This window comes from Eptesicus fuscus, chromosome 7, assembly GCF_027574615.1.
Source record: "Eptesicus fuscus isolate TK198812 chromosome 7, DD_ASM_mEF_20220401, whole genome shotgun sequence".
In the NCBI taxonomy this organism is placed as follows: Eukaryota; Metazoa; Chordata; class Mammalia; order Chiroptera; family Vespertilionidae; genus Eptesicus; species Eptesicus fuscus.
The window spans coordinates 105,110,001-105,130,288 of record NC_072479.1 but is presented as its reverse complement, the minus strand read 5'-3'; the positions used below and the strand labels follow the sequence as shown (position 1 = coordinate 105,130,288).

At 59.4% G+C, this 20,288-nt stretch overlaps 1 protein-coding gene across 1 annotated transcript in view; it reads right to left on the bottom strand.

The window, feature by feature from the left end:
• Positions 1-5,419: 5,419 nt before the first annotated feature.
• Positions 5,420-20,288, bottom strand: part of MPPED1 (metallophosphoesterase domain containing 1) — a 46,328-nt gene continuing 31,459 nt past the window's right edge. The window contains exons 4-6 of the mRNA XM_028130970.2: positions 9,192-9,307; positions 6,637-6,750; positions 5,420-5,538 (exon numbers count right to left, since the gene is read on the bottom strand). Coding sequence (XP_027986771.1) covers positions 5,420-5,538; positions 6,637-6,750; positions 9,192-9,307 — 349 coding nt within the window. The remainder of the gene's footprint in view (positions 5,539-6,636; positions 6,751-9,191; positions 9,308-20,288) is intronic.

Genomic DNA, 20,288 nt, shown 5'->3' with positions numbered 1-20,288 from the left:
TACATCTCCAAGAAGGTCAGTGAACTCCCAGGGGGTAAACTCCGGGAGACCCCCGGCCAGACCCGTCACATCACAATCATCTCAAAAGATGCAGAAGAGGCGTTTGTGTCAATTCAGCATTAATTCCTAAGAAAAACTTCAACAAACTGGGAACAGTTTAAATAAAATACATTTACAAAAACCTAAAGCTAACATCATAGCGAATGGTGAGGGAGCGACTGCTTTCCCCGAAGAGAGAAACCAGGCCAGCTGGCCTCTCCTCACTCCTGTGCGTCGTCATACGGACAAGGCCTGCCAGTGCAATAAGGCAAGAAAAAGTGAAAATGGCAAGGAACAAGTAAAACTGCCGCCGTCTGCAGACGAGGTGGCCACCCACCTAGGGAATTCCAAAGAACCCTCCGAAAACGCCGAGTTACAAGGACAACATACGAAAGTGAACCCTGTGCCTGCGTCCACAGCGGACAGCTGGAACGTGACGTTCCATAAACAGCTATTTACAGTGACCCCTCCCCCAGTGACGTGCGTAGGTATAAACCTAACAAACTGTGTACATCTCTGTGGTGAAAAATGCAAGCGTGGATGAAAGGAATCAGACTTAAACGGAGAGAGGAATGGTATGCGTGAATCACAAGACGCAATGTTCTAAAAATATCACTTCTCCCTTCTTGCATCTGTAAAGGCTGTGCAGTCGCAACAAAAAGCTCAGCAAGATTTATGTATGTCTAGCCGAAACCGGTTTGGCTCAGTGGATAGAGCATCGGCCTGCGGACTGAAAGGTCCCAGGTTCAATTCCGGTCAAGGGCATGTACCTTGGTTGAGGGCACATCCCCAGTGGGGGGCGTGTAGGAGGCAGCTGATCGATGTTTCTCTCTCATCGATGTTTCTGGCTCTCTATCCCTCTCCCTTCCTCTCTATATAAATCAATAAAATATATTAAAAAAAAAAAAAAAAGATGTATGTCCAGGTAACTTAGAGATGTATGTGGAGCAAAGGTCACCCTGGGGTCAAGGTCCCACCTGTTGCTAGGCACCCGGGGCTTTCTGCCCTGGTGACCTCCTGTCCTTGGCCCCTCCCTCCACCTTGTTCTGCTCAGGTCTGTCTAACCGCCTACCACACACCCCCTCGAGGATCTGTGGCTGGTCATGCGGTTTAGACCCCCTGACCTTTGCTTCCTTCAGATAACATTCAGGCCTCAGTTGCATTTCAGCTCCAGGCCCAGATAGGCTAAGCCACGCCTGAGCTCACACCAGCTGCCCTGACGCCAACCAATCCACAGTGGAGACCTGGACCCTGAAAGGAAACACCTGCCGAATATTCTATTGAGATCTTCCCCTGCCCCCCCCCTAAAATCTCCACCCTTCAAGCCCTTAGGGCCCGGTCAGCATGGCTCAGTGGTTGAATGTCGACCTATGAACCAGGAGGTCAGGGTTAGATCCCCAGACAGGGCACATGCCCGGGTTGTGGGCACATGCCCAGTGTGGGGCGTGCAGGAGGCAGCCGATCAATGATTCTCTCATCATTGATGTTCTCTCTCCCTCTCCCTTCCTCTCTGAAATCAATAAAAAAAATATATATTTTAAAAACCTTCCTGCATATCCCACGGCACAACGCCCCTCCTCAAGCCTGCTCTTCCCGCTCCCATGCTCCACCTCCATGCTGGCAGCCAACATCCGTTGCCATCTTAGCTCTCCCTCACCCCATCCCCACACCCCACATCCATTCCTCATCAGTGTACCTCCCAACCCTGTCACAGCACTACTGCCATCTCCCTACTCCAAGCCAGGCCCGTGGGAGGTGCGCAGTGAGAGTGCGGAGTGAATGAATGGATGGGTGGACAGATGGATATGGATAGGTCAATAGGTAAGTGGATGGATGAGTAGACCAGTGGTCGGCAAACCGCGGCTCGTGAGCCACATGCGGCTCTTTGGCTCCTTGAGTGTTCTAACGCCACTTCTTCAAAATAGACTCTCCCAGGCCGAAAACTGACTTCTGCGCACGGGCCACGAAGTTTCAGTTGCACTGTACGTGCGCGCCCGCACGTGGTATTTTGTGGAAGAGCCACACTCAAGGGGCCAAAGAGCCGCATGTGGCTCATGAGCCGAGGTTTGCAGACCACTGGAGTAGATGTATGGTGGATGGATGAGTTAATGGTTAGATGGGTGGATAGATGGATGCTGGGTGGATGGATGGATAGATGGATGGTGAGTGGATGGATAGGTGGATGGTGGATGATGGATGGATGGATGGATGGATGGATGGATAGGTGGATGGTGGATGGATGGATGGATAGTGGATGGATGGATAGGTGGATGCGGGGGCCTGAAGCGGCAGGGGCCAAACATGGCGGGGATCTCCCTTTTCCGCGTCCCGCACGGAAAGAGAGATGAACGAACCGGTTCTAAGTGGAGGCGGCCAGGGATTGAGAAATAATAGAAATAAAGAAAACAAGACGCAAAAATAGATTCATGAAGCTGGGGCTGGGTGGGACGCCATCTTTCCTCTCTGATGGAGAGGCAGCATGACGACGACGACGACGACGACGACGACGACGACGACGACCCTGAGCCACCCAGCAGGTTTATCTTATATCCCAAAATCCAGGAAGTAACACCAAAACTTAGGATCAAAGGAGCTTATTTGCATTCTTAACTAGGCCCCAGCGTTACTGGATTTACATATCTAGACCCACCCCTGCTGACACCTGGGCTGCTATGAAGTCAGAACTGATTACCATGTCCAGCCTCATTGGGGAAGCATGTTCCCAGGGCGTGACTCGGCCTAAGCCCTGAGTTTGGCTGACGATGATTAAGGAAATGCCCAGGTGCCTCCCAGGCAGCCCTCTACATAGGTGGATGGATGGATGGATGGATGGATAGGTGGATGGTGGATGGATGGATGGATAGTGGATGGATGGATAGATGGATGGATGGATAGTGGATGGATGGATGATGGATGGATAGATGGATGGTGGGTGGGATGGATGGATGGATGGATGGGGATGGATGGATGGATGGATGGATGGGTCAATGGGTAGGTGAGTGGATGGGTGTATTGATGAATCGATGGATGATTGAAAGTGGCAGGATTTTTGCAGCTTAGGGAGCTTTGGGCCTGGAGTCACTATACCTGCCAGTGCTTTTCTTGGGCAACACCTGGACCTCTAGGTTGGCCAGAGTGGGGTCACACATGCTACTACCCGGAAGGTATTTGAACACAACAGGGCCCAGAACTGCCCCTGCCAACCACCTCTGAGACCCCCACCCCCCAGGACGCTGGAGCGAGCAGAAGGGCACCCGTCGCTGACCGTGGAAGGAAGGTCCCGGACCCAGGACCCACGGGGCGACGCTGCTCTGCCCCACATGCCCCCCACGACACAGACACACACAGGAAGAGGCGCCACGCGGACTTCTCTTTCTTTGTACAAAGACTTTATTGTCTGACATGCTTGACAAAAAAATTACCGCCACAATCAAGTTATGCCAAAATGGTTGAGGAGCACGCCATCAGCTCTGACTTTTAATGGATGTTCTCTTAAAGTAACAGCTGCCTTCGTAGCTTTCCTTCTCCACATAAAAATACACCGTATTCTGCAGGTACCTCCGGAAAACGTTTTAAGTTTACAGATCGTGGTCCACACGGAAATGCAGTGGAGGCGACGGCAAGGGCCTTGTTTTCTCCCCACACCCCCAGCTCTGCGTCTGGGGCACCCCGGGACCTCGCACACACCCCAGCCGCCAGGAACCACTTGGGCCAAACTGGGCCAGTGCGGTGTGGCCGCAGCCCCCGCCCCCCTCCCGCGCGGGGCTCCGGGAACAGCGCCCTCAGGGCTCCGGGGCACCGTGAGCCATGAACCAGACAGGTCCGAACGGGACGTAGTTACCAAAAACAAAGACCTTGGGCGCGCCTGACCGTGCAGGGCGGAGCGCTAGTGTGGGGAAAGCAAGGTTCGATCCTGCCTCTGCCCCTTGTGAGCTGTGCACCCTCAGGCCAGTTACCTCGCCTCTCTGGTCTTTCTCTTCATCTCTAAAATGGGGCCCACAGTACCCACCTTGCAGGCTGGACAGGATGAAATGAGAAGTAACAGCAAAGGCTCATGCCATGCTGGTTCCTGGCTGGGACTCGGGGCAGGCGAGTCGGTCCCTCCCCTCGGGTGCACAATTTAAGGGGTTACCCAAAACCTCAGTGAGGACGGTAACGGATGCTATTTTAATGCAATGTTTTTAAAAAACAAAGTTGATACAAAAAACATCCACGATGAACAAAACAACCAAATTATAAATGAAGACGGACGCTGCACGCGCCCACCCTGCCTCCCTCGCCGCTCCCCGCCAGGCCCTGCTGGCTGCCCCTCCCTCAGAGACTCAGCCCAACCCCCGCCCCGCCCCCCAGTCCTGATTTAAAAAGAAAAGGGAGGCCCCTGGGCCTGTGCTGTCCGTGCCACCTCCCGTTATGGGCCAGCTGGCGCTGGGACGAGGTCCGTGACCCATTCGCCATCCTGAGCTGTGGGCGCGCCAGGTGGAATCCAAACAGCGTGAGGGAAACCCCATGGGGTGGGGCCCACTCGAGGATGGCAATGAGAAGCATGGGACCCGCTCGTTAAATTAGGAGGGGTGTGCATGTGCGTGCATGCGTGTGCATGGTGCACGCCAGCCTGAGCACATGCGTGGCAGGGTGGCCTCGGCCTGTAGGCCCTCCAGGCTGCTGAGTTCTGCAGACCAGCGCAGCCCCCGGGGGACCAGGCCTCGTCCATGACTTGGGAACCCTGCAGCAGGTCCTGGGCTCATTCTGTAGAACCTACCCCCCAAATCATCCAGGCTCTGAGCGAGCGAGCGTCAGCAAAGACGCCCGCAGGAGGAAACGGGACCCACACGGGCCGGGTGTGCAGGCTCCAGGGCAGTGGCATTCCTGAGAAGTCCCGGACACGCCCTCGGACCCTGCGCAGCAGGCGCGCCTCCTCTGCAGCCTGGGAGCGGAGGAGGGGCTGCTCGTACTGACTACAACCCCCCACCCACCCCCAGCCCTGGGGCTGGCAGCCACGGGACGCTTGGCTAGAGGGAGACTTTGTGCAAGAACTTCCAAAATCTGTCCAGACCACGAAGGCGTCCCCTGCGAAGGATGAAGTGCGGTCCTTCCCAGCACAACAGGCCACCGCTCAGTAGGTCCTTCACCGAGGTGCACACGGGATGTCCACGCAGGAAACAGTAATGAACACAGAACCCCCGAAGACCCCAGGTCCCGACTCCGGTGACAGAGGCTGAAGAGTCAGGGGTGAGATGCTTCATTCCAAGGCCTCAACGCACCGGCTGGGCCGGTCCCCGCGGCCGGACGGGTCGTGTGCGTGGACGGGGGCGGCGGGGCTCCGTGCTCTCAGCCAGGCACGCGCAGCTGCTGCGGTGGGAGGGCGGCGGCAGCGGGGCGGTCAGGAGGTCCGGGGCGTGGGCAGGTCGATGACTATGGGTGGGTTCACAGGCTGGTAGTTCACGGTGCACACGGACGCATTCACGTAGGTGGTGGTCCCATCCGCCATGACACCGTACCCTGGAAAGTAAGCACACACCTGTCAAGGCTGAGGGGCAGGGCCAGGACCCGGAGCAGTAAGCGTGCTCTGGTGGGGGCAGCAGTCAAGGGCACTCAGCCACCATGGGCTGAGTATGTCTGGGGCAAACTACTGAAACTCTCAGCTTCGTCTCTTCATCTATAAATAAGGATGACAATGACAGATGCTCTTCCCAGGCTGCTGAGAGGACCAAATGAGGTAATCCACACCTGGTGTTCCGCTCAGAGCCTGGAAAGCACACAGTGAGACATCAGCATTGACATCATCGTCATCACCGCCATCGCCATCACATGATCACCATCATCACCATCATCACCACCACCAGCATCACCATCATCACCATCACCAGCATCACCATCATCACCATCACCATCACCACCATCGCCAGCACCACCATCTCTATCACCATCATCACCATCATCACCACCATCACCATCACCACCATCACCACCATCACCACCACCATCATCACCATCACCACCATCACCATCACCACCATCACCACCATCACCACCACCATCATCACCATCACCACCATCACCACCATCACCATCACCACCATCACCATCACCATCACCATCACCACCACCATCACTATCACCACCACCACCACCATCACCACCACCATCACCACCACCACCAGCATCACCATCACCACCATCACCACCACCATCACCACCACCATCACTATCACCACCATCACTATCACCACCACCACCACCATCACCACCACCATCACCACCACCATCACCATCACCACCACCACCACCATCACCACCATCACCATCACCACCACCATCACTATCACCACCACCATCACCACCACCATCACCACCACCACCACCATCACCACCATCATCATCATCATCACCACCATCACCATCACCATCACCACCATCATCACCATCACCACCAGCAGCAGCATCACCATCACCACCAACTGGGGCTGGGGCCGGGGCCACTTCCTCTAGCAGAGAACTCAGCGAGGAGGTCACTGGGTTGAAGGAGGCGAGATGGCCTTCCCAAGAGCCAGGGAGGAGCCCCTGGCGTGTGCGGTCCCACCCCGCCCCGCGGCTGACCTTCATGGATGTGGCCGAAGACGTGCAGCCGCGGCTGGACGCGCCTCTGCACCGTGTTGAGCAGCTCCACGCAGCCCACCCGCTGCATCTTCTTGGGGACCCAGTCCAGGAAGCCTGTGCCGGGGAGAGCAGGGGCAGTGAGGCGCTCGCTCACACCGCAGACCCCGCCAGCAGCCTCTGCCGCCTCGGAGACGGGCGTCTGGGCTCCCGCGCCCAGCCTGCTCGCCCCAGCCAGGCCCCACCCCTGCCGGCCACACACAGCCACGCTTACAAGAGCCCCGAGTGCAGGCAGGGGCCGGCGTGCTGGGACACGGGAGCCCTGGCCATTCATGCTCAGAGTGGCCCCAAGGGTGGCACCCACCGCGGCAGACAAGCAAACTGACGCCTGAGGGGGCCGGAGCGGCCGGGGCACCCACGCCAGCCGCCAGCCGCCAGCCGCGGAGAGGAGCCGCGAGCGAGACTTCCGTGTCGAAAACCTTCTAAACAAACATACAAAAGCATGAAAATGAACTTCGTTCCACGCGGCGTGGCGCACGCAGCCTCCCGGAGCGCCCATATGGCAGCTGCTTGTTAGCCTCACATGGCTACGCAAACAAAGAAGAGCTGATTACAGACGGCACCCGGCCCCTCTCGGCCCCTCTGTTTGGGTGGGCACGACGGGTTTTCACAACTGCTGGGGGGGGGGGGCGCCCACACGGTCCCTCGACTCAAAGAATCAGGCAGGCGGCAACACACGTTGACTTGAAGATGAGAGAGAGAGAGGGAGAGAAACAGGAGTGAGAGAACGGAAGGAGGGAGGAGGAGGGACGGGGAGGAGGGAGAGGAGAGAAGAGGCGGGAAGCGGCAGGGAGTAGGCTTGGGGCAGACGCCTGGGTTTCAGGTCCCGGGATCTGCGACCCACTGGCTGTGTGACCTTGGATGAGCCATGTGACCTCTCTGTGCCTTGGTTTCATTCAGCAGCGCATCCAGGCGGCTGGGCTGGGCACACAGGCATTCCCACAACAGGAGCTGTGTGTGTGTGTAAAGGGGGTGAGGGGAGGCATCCGGGGAGCAGGACCCCCAAAGATACTGTTTGGACAGAGGAACTGAGGGAGGAAGGGAGGGACGGAGGACACCAACCTGCCCCAGAGCCTCACTATAGCGACCGACACGATGGGTGTGGTCAGCAGGCTTCCCGTGGGCTCACGCAGCCCTGGTTCCAGTCTGTGTGTGTCGCCCCTAAACCCTACAGGGCCCTGGGACTCGGGGCTCCTCCATTAGAAAACAGGGGAGCAAAGCCTTCCTCTCAGCACTTTGTGGGCCCTGGCTGGGCGCCTGGCACACAGTAGGGCAGCTCCTTCCTGCACAGGTGTGTGAGCGAATGACTGCAGCTGCCCTGGGCCCCTCCCATCTGGGACGACCCCCTCTCCCTCCTTTCCCTGCCTCCCCCAGACCCCGTCCTGTGGTCCCCTCCTCCCCAAGCTCCCAGGCCCCCTCTGACAGCCTTTGTCTCTGCCTCTGCCCTCAGGCTTCCTGAACCCCTGAACGCGTCCCGCTGGGCTGGGCCGTTCTGGGCCCTCTACCCGGTGGCCTGGGCGCCCTGGACGCAAACTCTGCATCCGGTGAGCCCCAGGTCCAGCGTCGCCCAGCCCCAGCCTGGTCCCCAAGCACCGAGGGAGGGGTGGCAGGTTCGGCAGAGGCTGTGGTGGGAGAAAGAAGCTGGTCTGGGCTGAACTGCCAGGAGTTTGAACTTCATTGTAAGGGGCTGAGGGAGCCCCAGAGGGTTACAGAGGGATAGCATGGCATAACCGACAGCACAGAGAACGCCCTCCTGCTGGCGTGAGGAGAGGGGAGTGGAAGGGGCAGGACTTGGGGCTGTGGACCAGCGAGGAGGTCGTCAGAGAGCCACTGGGGAGGGCAGAGGTGGAGAGAAGAGGGAGCGGCTGGGACAGTCTGGAGGTGGAATCAAAGGGACAAGCTGAGGGGCGGGAAGGGGGCCAGGTGAGGAGGGGTGGGGAGGAGAGCTGCGGGGTGGGTTCCAGAGGCAGGGAGCCTGTTGGGTGAGTGGGGGGGGGTGGGTGCTCCCAGGTGTCTGACAGGTCAGGGTGCACGAGATGGGCCCGTGGGAGTGGCCCTGGGTGCTGAGTGCCCAGGACTCAGAGCTGCCTCTGACTCTGGCACACAATAGGGCAGCTCCTTCCTGGGTGACAGGAAGCTCCAGCTGCCACATGTGTAACATGGCCTGGGGCTGGGGCTGGGGGTGGTGGGGGGGCTGGCCTGGGGCTGGGGCTGGGGTGTGGGGGCTGGGCTGGGGCTGGGGCTGGGGGGCTGGGCTGGAGCTGGGCTGGGCTGGGGCTGGGGCTGGGCTGGGGGGGGCTGGGCTGGGGCTGGGGCTGGGGTGGGGGGGGCTGGGCTGGGGCTGGGCTGGGGCTGGGCGGGGGGGGGGGCTGGGCTGGGGCTGGGGCTGGGGCTGGGCTGGGGCTGGGCTGGGGCTGGGGCTGGGCTGGGGCTGGGGCTGGGCTGGGGGGCGCTGGGCTGGGCTGGGGGTGCTGGGCTGGGGCTGCTCTGGCTCTTACCCAGCGGGGGTCCGTGCGTTATGAGGACGTCCACGCCTTCGGGAATGAGGTTCCACTTCTCCAGCAGGGCTTGTCCTCGCGGGAGGTTGAAGCCCCAGCCGTAAAACCAGGGCTGCCTGGGGGAGAAGAGAGGGGTTCAGAGCGGCGGTGAGCGTGGGGCGGCCACAGGAGGGGAGCCGGCAGGGCGCGGCCGCCAGGACTGGCTCGATGCCCACACGCCCATCAAGGCGGCCCTCTCCTCCCTCTTCCCGCGGCTCACCTGAACCTGCTCTTCTCCGGATGAGCAGGAGCATGTAAGCCATGAAAACATGGAAGTTGAAACCATTAGCTTTTGCCCAAGATCCTTCTCGCTCAAACCTACGCAAACCCACTGAGAGCATCCCCCGCCCCCGCAGGTGGGTGGTCGCAGGGGACAGACATTCCTGCGTCCAGCTGAGGCCCCACCAGGGTCCAGGCAGGGCCGGCCCGGCCGCAGCCCTCAGGGCAGGGCCCACGGACCAGGCCAGGGCCTGAACCCCCGACTGTGGCCCCGCCAGGGCCTAGACGGGCAGTGCAGTCCCGCCCCTCGCCTGGCGCCGTGTGCGTGTGCCTGGTCCCGCCCACGGAGGGCGCCCAGACATCCACTCGGGGTGCATCCCGTGTACAAACCAGGAAGCTGCTGCCCCGGGAGCTGCCGCAGAGGCGGCTGGAGAACGGCCCAGGGGAGCCCCCCACCACCCCAACACCGGATCGCGGTTCAGGGGCCCAAAGGAAGCCGCTGGAATTGGGTTTTCCTTGACAACAAAAGCGTTGTCAGGATCACCCCTGAGGCGTAAGGAAGTCATTAGAAGACCCTGAACCGTCACCCCGGGAAGCCTGGGGGTGCTGGGAGGGAGGTGGGAACGTCTGATCAGAGAAACTCCACCCACAAGAGCCGTGGAGCCTGCTCCCGCCCCGGCTGAGCCTGGCTCTCACATTCCTGGGGCCCCGTCGCGGGGTGCACTCGGCCCTCTGGCCACACCAGGTCCCCCGGAGCCTCCAGCCGGCCCCTGTGTGAGGAGCAGGGTTTCGGGCGTGACAATCGAACCCAACGTTTACCAGACAGGACAGCCCGGCACGGGGAGGAGCGTGTCGGCCGGAGCCACGGCAAGGTGGCTTCTGAACGGGACAGCTGGGGGCGTATCAGAGGCCCAGGGCCCAGGGGCCGGACCACCGCCCAGGCCTCCCCCACCTCCCCCACCAGCACTAATGACCTTCCTGGGGCTGACGCTCCCCGAGATGCACCTCCTGGTTCTTGGGAACACATCACCTCAGATCCTGGAAGCTGGAGTCCACCCGCCCTCAGAGACGCCGGGAGGTGCCCGCTGCCCACATCACACAGCAGGTCCCAGGCAGAGCCCGTGAGAGGCAGGTCTCACCAGGCGGGACTCAGACTGCGACCCCTGCACCTCCCTCCCTCCCCTCCCCCTCGCCCGCCCCCTCCCCCCCTCTCCCCCACGCCTGTCTTCGGGGCCCTGAGATCCACAGGCCTGCCTGCGGGCAGCACCGGGTGGGGGCAGGGCCGCTCCGGACGGTCAGGTCCCCCCGCTCAGGGTGCCTGTCCCCTCTCATGGGTGGAAAGGGCACAGAAGTTGGCCCCACACCTCCTGGTTCTGCCCACGGTTCTGCCCTCCACCTCTCCCAGCCGGGGTCAAGGGCCCCTGACCTCACCCATGAGGGTCCAGCCCAAGGCTGACGAGGGGGAGGGGTCTAAGAGGACTGAGTCGCACCACCACCGTGAGGCCGCCGCCCGATACCAGCCCCGTCCACAGAGAGGCCACGTCCGGCTTTGATTGGAACTGGGGGAGCAGGAGGTCAACTCCCACAGGAAAATGCCCAGCGGAGCCTTTCCCAGGCCAGCTGCCGCCGGGACCCCTCCTGGGGCCGGGACGCCCTCCTGGGGCCGGGAGCCCCTCCTGGGGCCGGGACGCCCTCCTGGGGCCTTTCTCTAGGGCGGCAGGTGGGACCAGGAGGGACACTCTTCCCCAGGCCCCGATGTCACCCCGAGCGCGGGACTCAGCGCCCGGGGAGGCCGGTGAATCAGGATTCCGCCTGCGCGATGGAGGCGGCTTTCCGCCCCGAATTTCTGTCTTTCTGCTCTAAAGGAACCATCGGAATAATTTCCTTACAGAACGATAGTTGCCATGACAACCCGAGCAAATTTTCCTTTTCTGAAACAGATGTCTCATTTAGTTGAAAATTAGAATGTGAGCAAACCCATGGGAAAAATTAATTCAAACTTTAACAGAGCGCCGAACACAATGTAATCTCTCAGAGGCTAACGAACCCTTCGCGGCGCCCCTGCTCCGAGTCACCTTCCGGCGCGGGCTAATTAAGCCGCTTAGCCAATATGAACGACCTCCTGCGGCCAACCAGGACCCCCCCCCCCCCGCCCCCGCCGCCACATGAATTCCGGTTCCCGGCGGAGGGGTGCTTGTCTGCAGGACACGGCTGAAGCGGGCCCTGCGGTCACCCCGGGAGGGCGCACAGCTCCTGAGCCAGCGGCGGCACCGAAGGCCCTTCCGTTAGCCTGGGGCACGGCCACCCCTCCTCGGGGACTGCCAGGTGCCCATGGCGGGGGGCCCAGTGGTACACCCTGACCAGGGTCTGATGACCAGAGAGTGGAGTGAGGGGCCCCCTTGGCAGGATACCAGGGGGCACCCCCCTGCACAGCCCCAACCCCACACCCGGGGAGGCAATGCCATCGCTGCCCGTTTCACAGACGCAGGACGTCTTTGGGCGTCCAGAGGGTCACGTGCCCAGGGTCACCCGGTGACCAGGGGACAGAGCAGGGCTAACCCCGGACAGCAGGTCCCAGAGCTGTGAACGCAGGACCAGGACGCAGCCCCTTCCCCAGCAAAGCCCCCGCCACGGCGCCACGGCTCGCTCTCCTCGGACGCCGCTGGGCAAGTCCCCAAGACAGACAGGAAACGGGGCGCAGAGAAGGGAGCAGGTGCCGAGGACACACAGGACAGGGGCCCTGGACCGGGGTGGCTTCAGAGGCGAGGCCGGGCCCAGAATGCTCACGCCCTCCGCCCTCCGCTGCATCCGACTCATCTCCCCAGGGGACCTGCCTGCCCCCCGGGCAGCGCATTCCCTAGGATGGGCCCCGACGCAGGTGCAGGGAGCTGCCCTCAGCCCCTGGCAGTGCCCGGGAGAAAGTGCCCTGGGCACAGGGGCGGCTGCTCTCACGTGGGCCCGGTGTCCTGGCTCCCACCTCTCACTCAGGTGAAGCTGCAGTTTGAGGGGCAGCGACCCGTCCGCCCAATGGCCTCGCTGAGCTCCCAGGCCCGGGCCCCTCCCAGCCAACTATCAGCCTGACCCCTCACCCCTCTGCTCCTCCTGCCCCTGCACCTCCCCTCCCCCAAGGCCAGACCTCCCGGGGCCCCTTCGGGGAGCCAGCCGCAGCCTCTGGGTGCTGAGAGGCCCCAGCCAGGACGCCTGTCACGGCCCCTGCCTCCGGGGACACTGCCAGCGCCCAGCGAGGCCGTGCTCCGCTCTGCAGCAGGAGAAACTGAGGCTCAGAGGTCGGCGACGTGCCAGCTCCCCGTGAATGCACGCTGGCTCCACACCTACAGGCTGGGACGCCCCACATCCGAGCCTCCCCCACCTGCCCAGCTCCGAAGGAGAGAGGTTTTCCTTCTCGCTGCGTCTCTGAGCCTCAGCCCTGGGGCTGGGGGCCGAGGGGGCTGAGGAGCTGCCTCCCTGCAGGGGCGCCCGCCCCACCCGCCCCGGCTGCCAGCAACCCCACACCCTGCAGGGCACACAGCACTGCCCGCAAGTCAGCGGCAGGAGGGGTGGATAGGACCCCCTTTGTGGGTCCTGATTGATCCCCCGCCCCCGCCCCCACTGCAGAAGCATTCCTCTTTTGTCTGGCTGGGACTGCAGCTGATTCTGGGGACGCAACTCTCGTGTGGAGTGGAGTGGAGTGCGTGTGTGCGCTGTGTGTGTGCTGTGTGTGCTGTGTGTGCTGTGTGTGCTGTGTGTGCTGTGTGTGTGCTGTGTGTGCGCTGTGTGTGCGCTGTGTGTGTGCTGTGTGTGTGCTGTGTGTGTGCTGTGTGTGCGCTGTGTGTGAGCTGTGTGTGTGCTGTGTGCGTGCTGTGTGTGTGCTGTGCGTGCTGTGTGCGTGCTGTGTGTGCGCTGTGTGTGCGCTGTGTGTGCTGTGTGTGTGCTGTGTGTGTGCTGTGTGTGTGCTGTGTGTGTGCTGTGTGTGCTGTGTGTGCGCTGTGTGTGTGCTGTGTGTGCGCTGTGTGTGTGCTGTGTATGTGCTGTGTGTGCGCTGTGCGTGCTGTGTGTGTGCTGTGTGTGCGCTGTGTGTGCTGTGTGTGAGCTGTGTGTGTGCTGTGTGTGTGCTGTGTGTGAGCTGTGTGTGCTGTGTGTGCGCTGTGTGTGTGCTGTGTGTGCTGTGTGCTGTGTGTGATGTGTGTGTGCTGTGTGTGTGCTGTGTGAGCTGTGTGTGCGCTGTGTGTGCTGTGTGTGCTATGTGTGCGCTGTGAGCTGTGTGTGTGCTGTGTGTGTGCTGTGTGTGAGCTGTGTGTGTGCTGTGTGTGTGCTGTGTGTGTGCTGTGTGAGCTGTGTGTGCTGTGTGTGTGCTGTGTGTGCTGTGTGTGAGCTGTGTGTGCTGTGTGTGTGCTGTGTGTGTGCTGTGTGTGCTGTGTGTGCTGTGTGTGTGCTGAGGGGCTCTGTGAGGAAAACACATGAGGCATAAAAGATAGGACAGGAGAGGGGCAGAGACCGGGTGTGAGAAAGACGCGTGTGAGTGTGTGAAAGGATGTGAGTGTGGGGGGATGCGTGATGTGGGAGGGTGTGGAGTGCATGCATGTGTATGTATGTTTTGAGTATACGTGTGTGGCTGTGTGGTGTGTACTAGGTGTACCAGTTAATAATGCGGATTTTTTTCAATAGATGGAGTTACACATATGTTCATATATATGTGATTTGATGTGTGTGCTATTATGTTGTATTGACAGCAAGCTTCAAAACTTCATATGTCAAATTTGCTGAGGTGTTAACATCATAGATATTTTTACACTTAAAAATGTCCAATTTCGTGCCAAAAAAAGAGCATTTGCAGGGAGTTTTAATTCATTACTTTATTTTGAATAAAAAGTTATCGTATACTTCGGGAAGCTTATGGGGAACATGCTCCATCTCAAGATACTTGTGAACGCTGGTTTAAACACTTTAAAAGTGATGATTTTGATGTGAAAGACAAAGAACGTCCAGGTCAACCGAAAAAGTTTGAAGACCAACAATCACAAGCATTATTGGATGAAGATGCGTGTCAAACTCAAAAACAACTTGCAGGAAGATTAAACGTTGCTCAGCAAACAATTTCCGATCATTTATAAGCAATGGGAAAGATTTTAAAGGAAGGAAAGTGGGTGCCACATCAACTGAACGAAAGACAAATGGAAAACCGAAAAGTCATCAGTAAAATGTTGCTTCAACGGCACGAAAGAAAGTCTTTTTTGCATCGACTGTGACTGGCGATGGAAAGTGGATTTATTTTGAGAATCCCAAATGCACAAAATCATGGGTTGATCCAGGTCAACCATCAACATCGACTGCAAGGCCAAATCGCTTCAGAAAGAAGACGATGCTCTGCGTTTGGTGGGATCAGGAAGGTGTGGTGTATGATGAGCTTCTAAAACCAGGTGAAACCGTTCATACTGATCGCTACCGACAACATATAATCAATTTGAACCACGCTTTGATCGTGAAATGACCAGAATGGGCCAGAAGACACGGCAAAGTAATTTTGCTTCATGATGACGCACCATCACACACTTCAAAGCCAGTTAAAGACACGTTAAAAGATCTTGCCTGGGAAGTATTAACCCACCCGCCGTGTTCACCAGACCTTGCTCCTTCAGATTACACTTGTTCCGATCGATGGCACACGCACTTTCTGAGCAGCACTTCAAAACGTACGAAGAAGTGGGAAATTGGGTCTCTGAATGGTTTGCCTCAAAACAAGAAAAGTTTTATTGGGACGGTATCCACAGATTCCCTGAAAGATGAGGAAATGTGTAGCTAGCGATGGACATTACTTTGAAGAAAGCAGCAGCCGTGACCGCTCCCGGAGCCGACCACGCCCACCGCCAGGGCAGAGATCGTGGGCCAATCACTTCTCCTACCCAAGCCTCACTTTACCCCTCCATAAATGGGAATTAAAAGAATCCTGACTTGCCAACCAGCGTGGCTCAGTGGTTGAGCATCAACCTATGAACCGAGAGGTCACGGTGCGATGCCCTGTCAGGGCACAGGCCTAGGCTGTGGCTTGATCCGAGTCGGGGGCGTGCAGGAGGCAGCCATCAATGATTCTCTCTCATCATTGATGTTTCTATCTCTCTCTCCCTCTCCCTTCCTCTCTGAAATCAATACAAATATATATTTCTTAAAATGTTTTTTTAAAAAAGGATTTTCTTAAGAGAAAAGGCAAAGGATTCTGGGCCAGGTGCTTGGAGCTGAGTCCCAGACCCGCCCCTCCTCACACTTAGCCAGGAGGGAGGACAGAGGCCGGGACACAGCGTGTGGGCTGCCGTCCACACTGGGATCACCAGGAGGACTTGCTGGAGGGGGTGGCGGAGGCCATGAGCCGGGGTGGAGCATGGCCAGGGGCAGGGACATCATGGGCAGAGACGGCCTCACCGGGGTCGCCCACCGGCAGCTGGGACAGCAGGGGCCGGCCGGCGCCGGGGAGGCCACCGTCTCAGGCAGGGCCAGGACCCGCCCATCGGCCTCTGCCCAGGACCTTGGTCACAGATGGCGTTTGTGAGGCGGGAAGGAGCTACGGCTTCCCTAGCTCCTCCTAGACGCCCCTTCCTCTAGCGCAGCGGTTCTCCGCCTTCCTCACGCCGCGGCCCCTTAACACAGCTCCTCATGTGGTGGTGACCCCCAACCATAACATTATTTTCGTTGCTGCTTCATAACCGTAATTCTGCTACTGTTATGAATCGTGATGTACACATCTGTGTTTTCCGATGGTCTTAGGCGACCCTGCTAGCGGTTCTCAACCTGTGGGTCTCGACTCAGCTCAGGCCCAGCTCGGCCTCGGTGATTGTGGGACCTCAAGCAAGTCCCTTCATTTCACGGGTCTCAGGCTCAGCCACACAATGGGGACAAGGTCAGACCTCACTGCCTGTTGCAAAGAGGACCCTCCCCCGGCCCCCCATACAGAGGCGGAGCCCCGGAGAAACAGCGAGAACAGTTCCTGGGACACTGAGCCCCTGCAGCGAGGGGACAGGGGCAAACTCCCAACGCTCCTGCCTCCACCCCATCGGGCAGCCCCGCTGCTCACCTGGGAGGGAAGGACATCAAAGGCTCCTGCTGAGCCCCCCCCGCCCCCCGGCCTGGCCCCCACCGCCCAGTCCTGCCCACACCCCACCGGCTACACAAGAACAACTTTGAGGGCCCCCAGCCCCCACTCTGGGCGGGGGGACAGTAAGCTGTGGGGATCTGGGGTGAGTGGGACCCTGTGTCGAATGTCTTCCGTGTGCTGAGCACACACATCCGACCTCCTTCAATCCTAAGGACGACCCTACAAGGGGTCATTGTCATTCCACAGAGAGCCAAGATCCTGTCCCAAGGCCTCAGAGCCGGAGGCCGGCCAGAGAGAGGGGCGGGGCCCCGCACCCCCACCAGCCCCAGGCCCTGCCCTGCCCGGAGGCAGCCAAGCCCAGAACCAGGACCCACGCCCCGTGCTGGGGGCAGCCACTTCTCCAAGTTCAATGCCTCCGCAGGTTTAGTCTCTCTGTAAAATGCCAGAAGTAATTAGGCCAGATGGGCGCGCGGCCTGCCAATTTCCCTCCCTCCCTCCCTCCTTTTTCTGAGAAAAAATCGAGGCCGCGTTCAGTTGAAGGAGAACAAAAATGCGTCCAAAACCCGCATGTAAACGCGGTGTGTGTGTGTGTGCGGAGCTTTCACACCCAGGGTTTCTCCGCCGAGCTCCTCCTCTTCTGCGCCGGCCCTGCCCCCTCCGCTCCGCCGGCGCCCGGGCACAGGGGCCGGCTTCCCGGCGCCAGGACAGACGCAGGCCGGGAGGCAGCCACGGACACGGCCCAGGAGGCGGCCACGGACACGGGCCCGGGAGGCGGCCACGGACACGGGCTTCCCTGCCCGACTGCACTGGGGGTGATGGAGGGAACCAAATCCAGGGATGGGGTGTCTGGCCTCCACCCTGGGTGTGGGGGGGGGGCAGCGAGGGAAGCCAGGGGGTGGCACAGTCAGACCCTGCTTTAGAGAGACCAGCACTGAGGAGGGGGAGGGACCCGCGGGCAGGAGGGAGGGCAGGGGGCGGAGGGGCGGCCGCGAGGTCGACAGGGACGGAGACCACAGACTCCGACACAGAGCAGGCCAGGCCCGGGTTTTTGTTTTTGTTAATTCTCACCTGAGGGTATGTTTCCATTGATTTTTAGGGAGAGTGGAAGAGAGAGGGAAAGACAGAGAGATATCGATGTGAGAGAAACACATTGATTGGTTGCCTCCTGCACGAGTCCCAACCAGGGCCCGGGCCAGGGAGGAGCCTGCAACCAGGTACGTGCCCTTGATCAGAATCGAACCCGGGACCCTTTGGTCCACGGGCGACGCTCTATCCACGGAACCACACCGGCCAGGGCCCGAGTTTTAACCGAGTCCCGAGGGCCTGACTTCCGTCCATCTGTTCCTTCATCCACTCATTCACTCAGCAGCTCTATTGGGATGGTCCGATGCCATCAGCTCCTGGGCACTCGCGTGAGGTCCACAAAAAAGAGAGGCAGGGCCCGCTCTCGTGGGGAAAAGACGAGAGAAACCAAAGATCCCAGCAACACGGCCGGCCGGTCCCGGAGCACAGGGCCTGCGGGGAGACGCCGACCCGGACGCCGCGTGTGGGCGAAGGGGCAGGACAGAACCGCCTGGCCCGGAGGTGCCCGGGACACCCCAGAGAGGACCCCGCTGCACAGTGCCCCTGGCACAGATGGGGGACGCAGGCCTGCCAGGTCCGACACGGGGGGACAGGCAGAGCCATGGGGACGTCCCTGTGTGTCTGGCCAAGCACGTGACTGAGAGCCAGCCCTGCCCCTACGAGCACTGGGTCCCTTCCAGGCCTGGGTGACGTGCTGGGCTCCCACAGGCTGGTGACCCGGAGCCACAGGCAGAGGGAGCTGGGACTCCCTGAGAGATGGGAGCCCCAGGTGACGGCCTGGGCCACGGCCACGGCCAGCGGGGCCTGGCTGCTGGCCTCTGGCCTCCTCTCTCCCACGGACACCACTCAGGCCCCGGAAGCCACACTCAGCTACCAGAATGCCCACGCCCCTCAAGCCTCCCGCCTTTACCTGGGCTGTTCCCTCTGCCTGTCACACCCTTCCCGGCCCCCTGTGGCTGCTGTGTCACCCCAGCTCCCACGGCTTCTCCTCCACGGCTCCCACTGAATCACGGGATTGGCCTCTGACACCTTTGCAACCACCTCCGGAGAGGGCACTGTCACTCCCATTTCCCAGGAGAGGAAACTGAGGCACAGAGAGGTTAAGTGACTCCCCCAGGGTCACACAGCCCTTAAGAGGTGAAGCCAGGACATTCTGTTCCAAAGCCTGCTGTTAACCTCTATAGAATATAACATTGTAAAGGGGGGTAGGTAAGTGGGGATGTCAGGGAGACAGGTTATTAAACACTTCTGGGCAAGAGATCTAGGCCAGATTCCCTGGCCGGGCACCCGAGGGCCTCCCATCTGACCCTCCAGACCCTCTACCCATCCCGTCCGCTCCTCACAGCCAGGAGTGCCCACTGGTGCTTGCTGGGCCCTCGCGGGCTGCAGGGAGGGGCACAGAGACCCCGTATGTGGTGAGGACCCAGGAGGCGACAGGAGGACCTCCTGGGCTCAGGAAAGCTGGGACGGGCTGGCCTCTCCCCTCTCCCCGAGGAGGCCTGGGCAGGATGAGCCAGGTCCAAAGCTGCCCGCAGCCGCAGGGGGTCAGCATTGGCACCACCCAGGGCAGCACAGGGGTTCCCCAGACACACTGTGATGGCAGCAGCTCTCCCCAAAGTCCCTGCACCCACACAGGCCCGTGTCCCCCCAAATCGCCCCTCAGCCTCCTGCGTGTGCTGCTCTGGCTGAGGCGCAGTCTCAGGCCCTGATACCCACCTTCTGTACCCACTGCTCTTCCTCCTGGCTCAGAGCACCCCACCTCCCCAGGGAGCCCCGCGGGATCGAGACCCACTTTCAAGCACAGTGGTCCGTCCCTGCTGTGTCTGGGACCCTCCTCACCCTCCAGCAGCTGGCGCCCTGCGCTATTGCCAGCTGAGCCTCCAAGTGCCAGTCTGTCCACCTGTGGAACGGGGACAAGAAATCAGTCCTCTCAGGCTGAGCAGGATCCGAGACGATGTTCATGGAGACCTTAGCCCTGCCTGGCTTCCCGTGATCACTCAGAAATGATTTGCTGCCACCACCCTTATCACCATCATCTTAATCATCACCATCATCATCATCCTCAACATCACTGACATCATCATCATCACTAACATCATCACCATCATCATCATCATCACCATCATCACCATCATCACCATCATCACTACCATCATCACAGTTATCACCATCATCACCATGACCATGATCATCAACATCATTGCCATCATCACCATCATCATCATCACCATCATCATCATCAATATCATCACTACCATCATCACAGTTATCTCCATCATCATCATCATCATCATCACCATCATCACCATCATCAATATCATCATTACCATCATCACAGTTATCACCATCATCACCATGACCATGATCATCAACATCATTGACATCATCACCATCATCATCATCACCATCATCATCATCAATATCATCACTACCATCATCACAGTTATCTCCATCATCATCATCATCATCATCATCATCACCATCATCATCAATATCATCACTACCATCATCACAGTTATCTCCATCATCACCATGACCATCATCAACATCACCATCATCACCATCACTAACATCATCATCACCATCATGACCATCATCAATATCATCACTACCATCATCACAGTTATCACCATCATCATCATCACCATGACCATCATCATCAACATCACTGA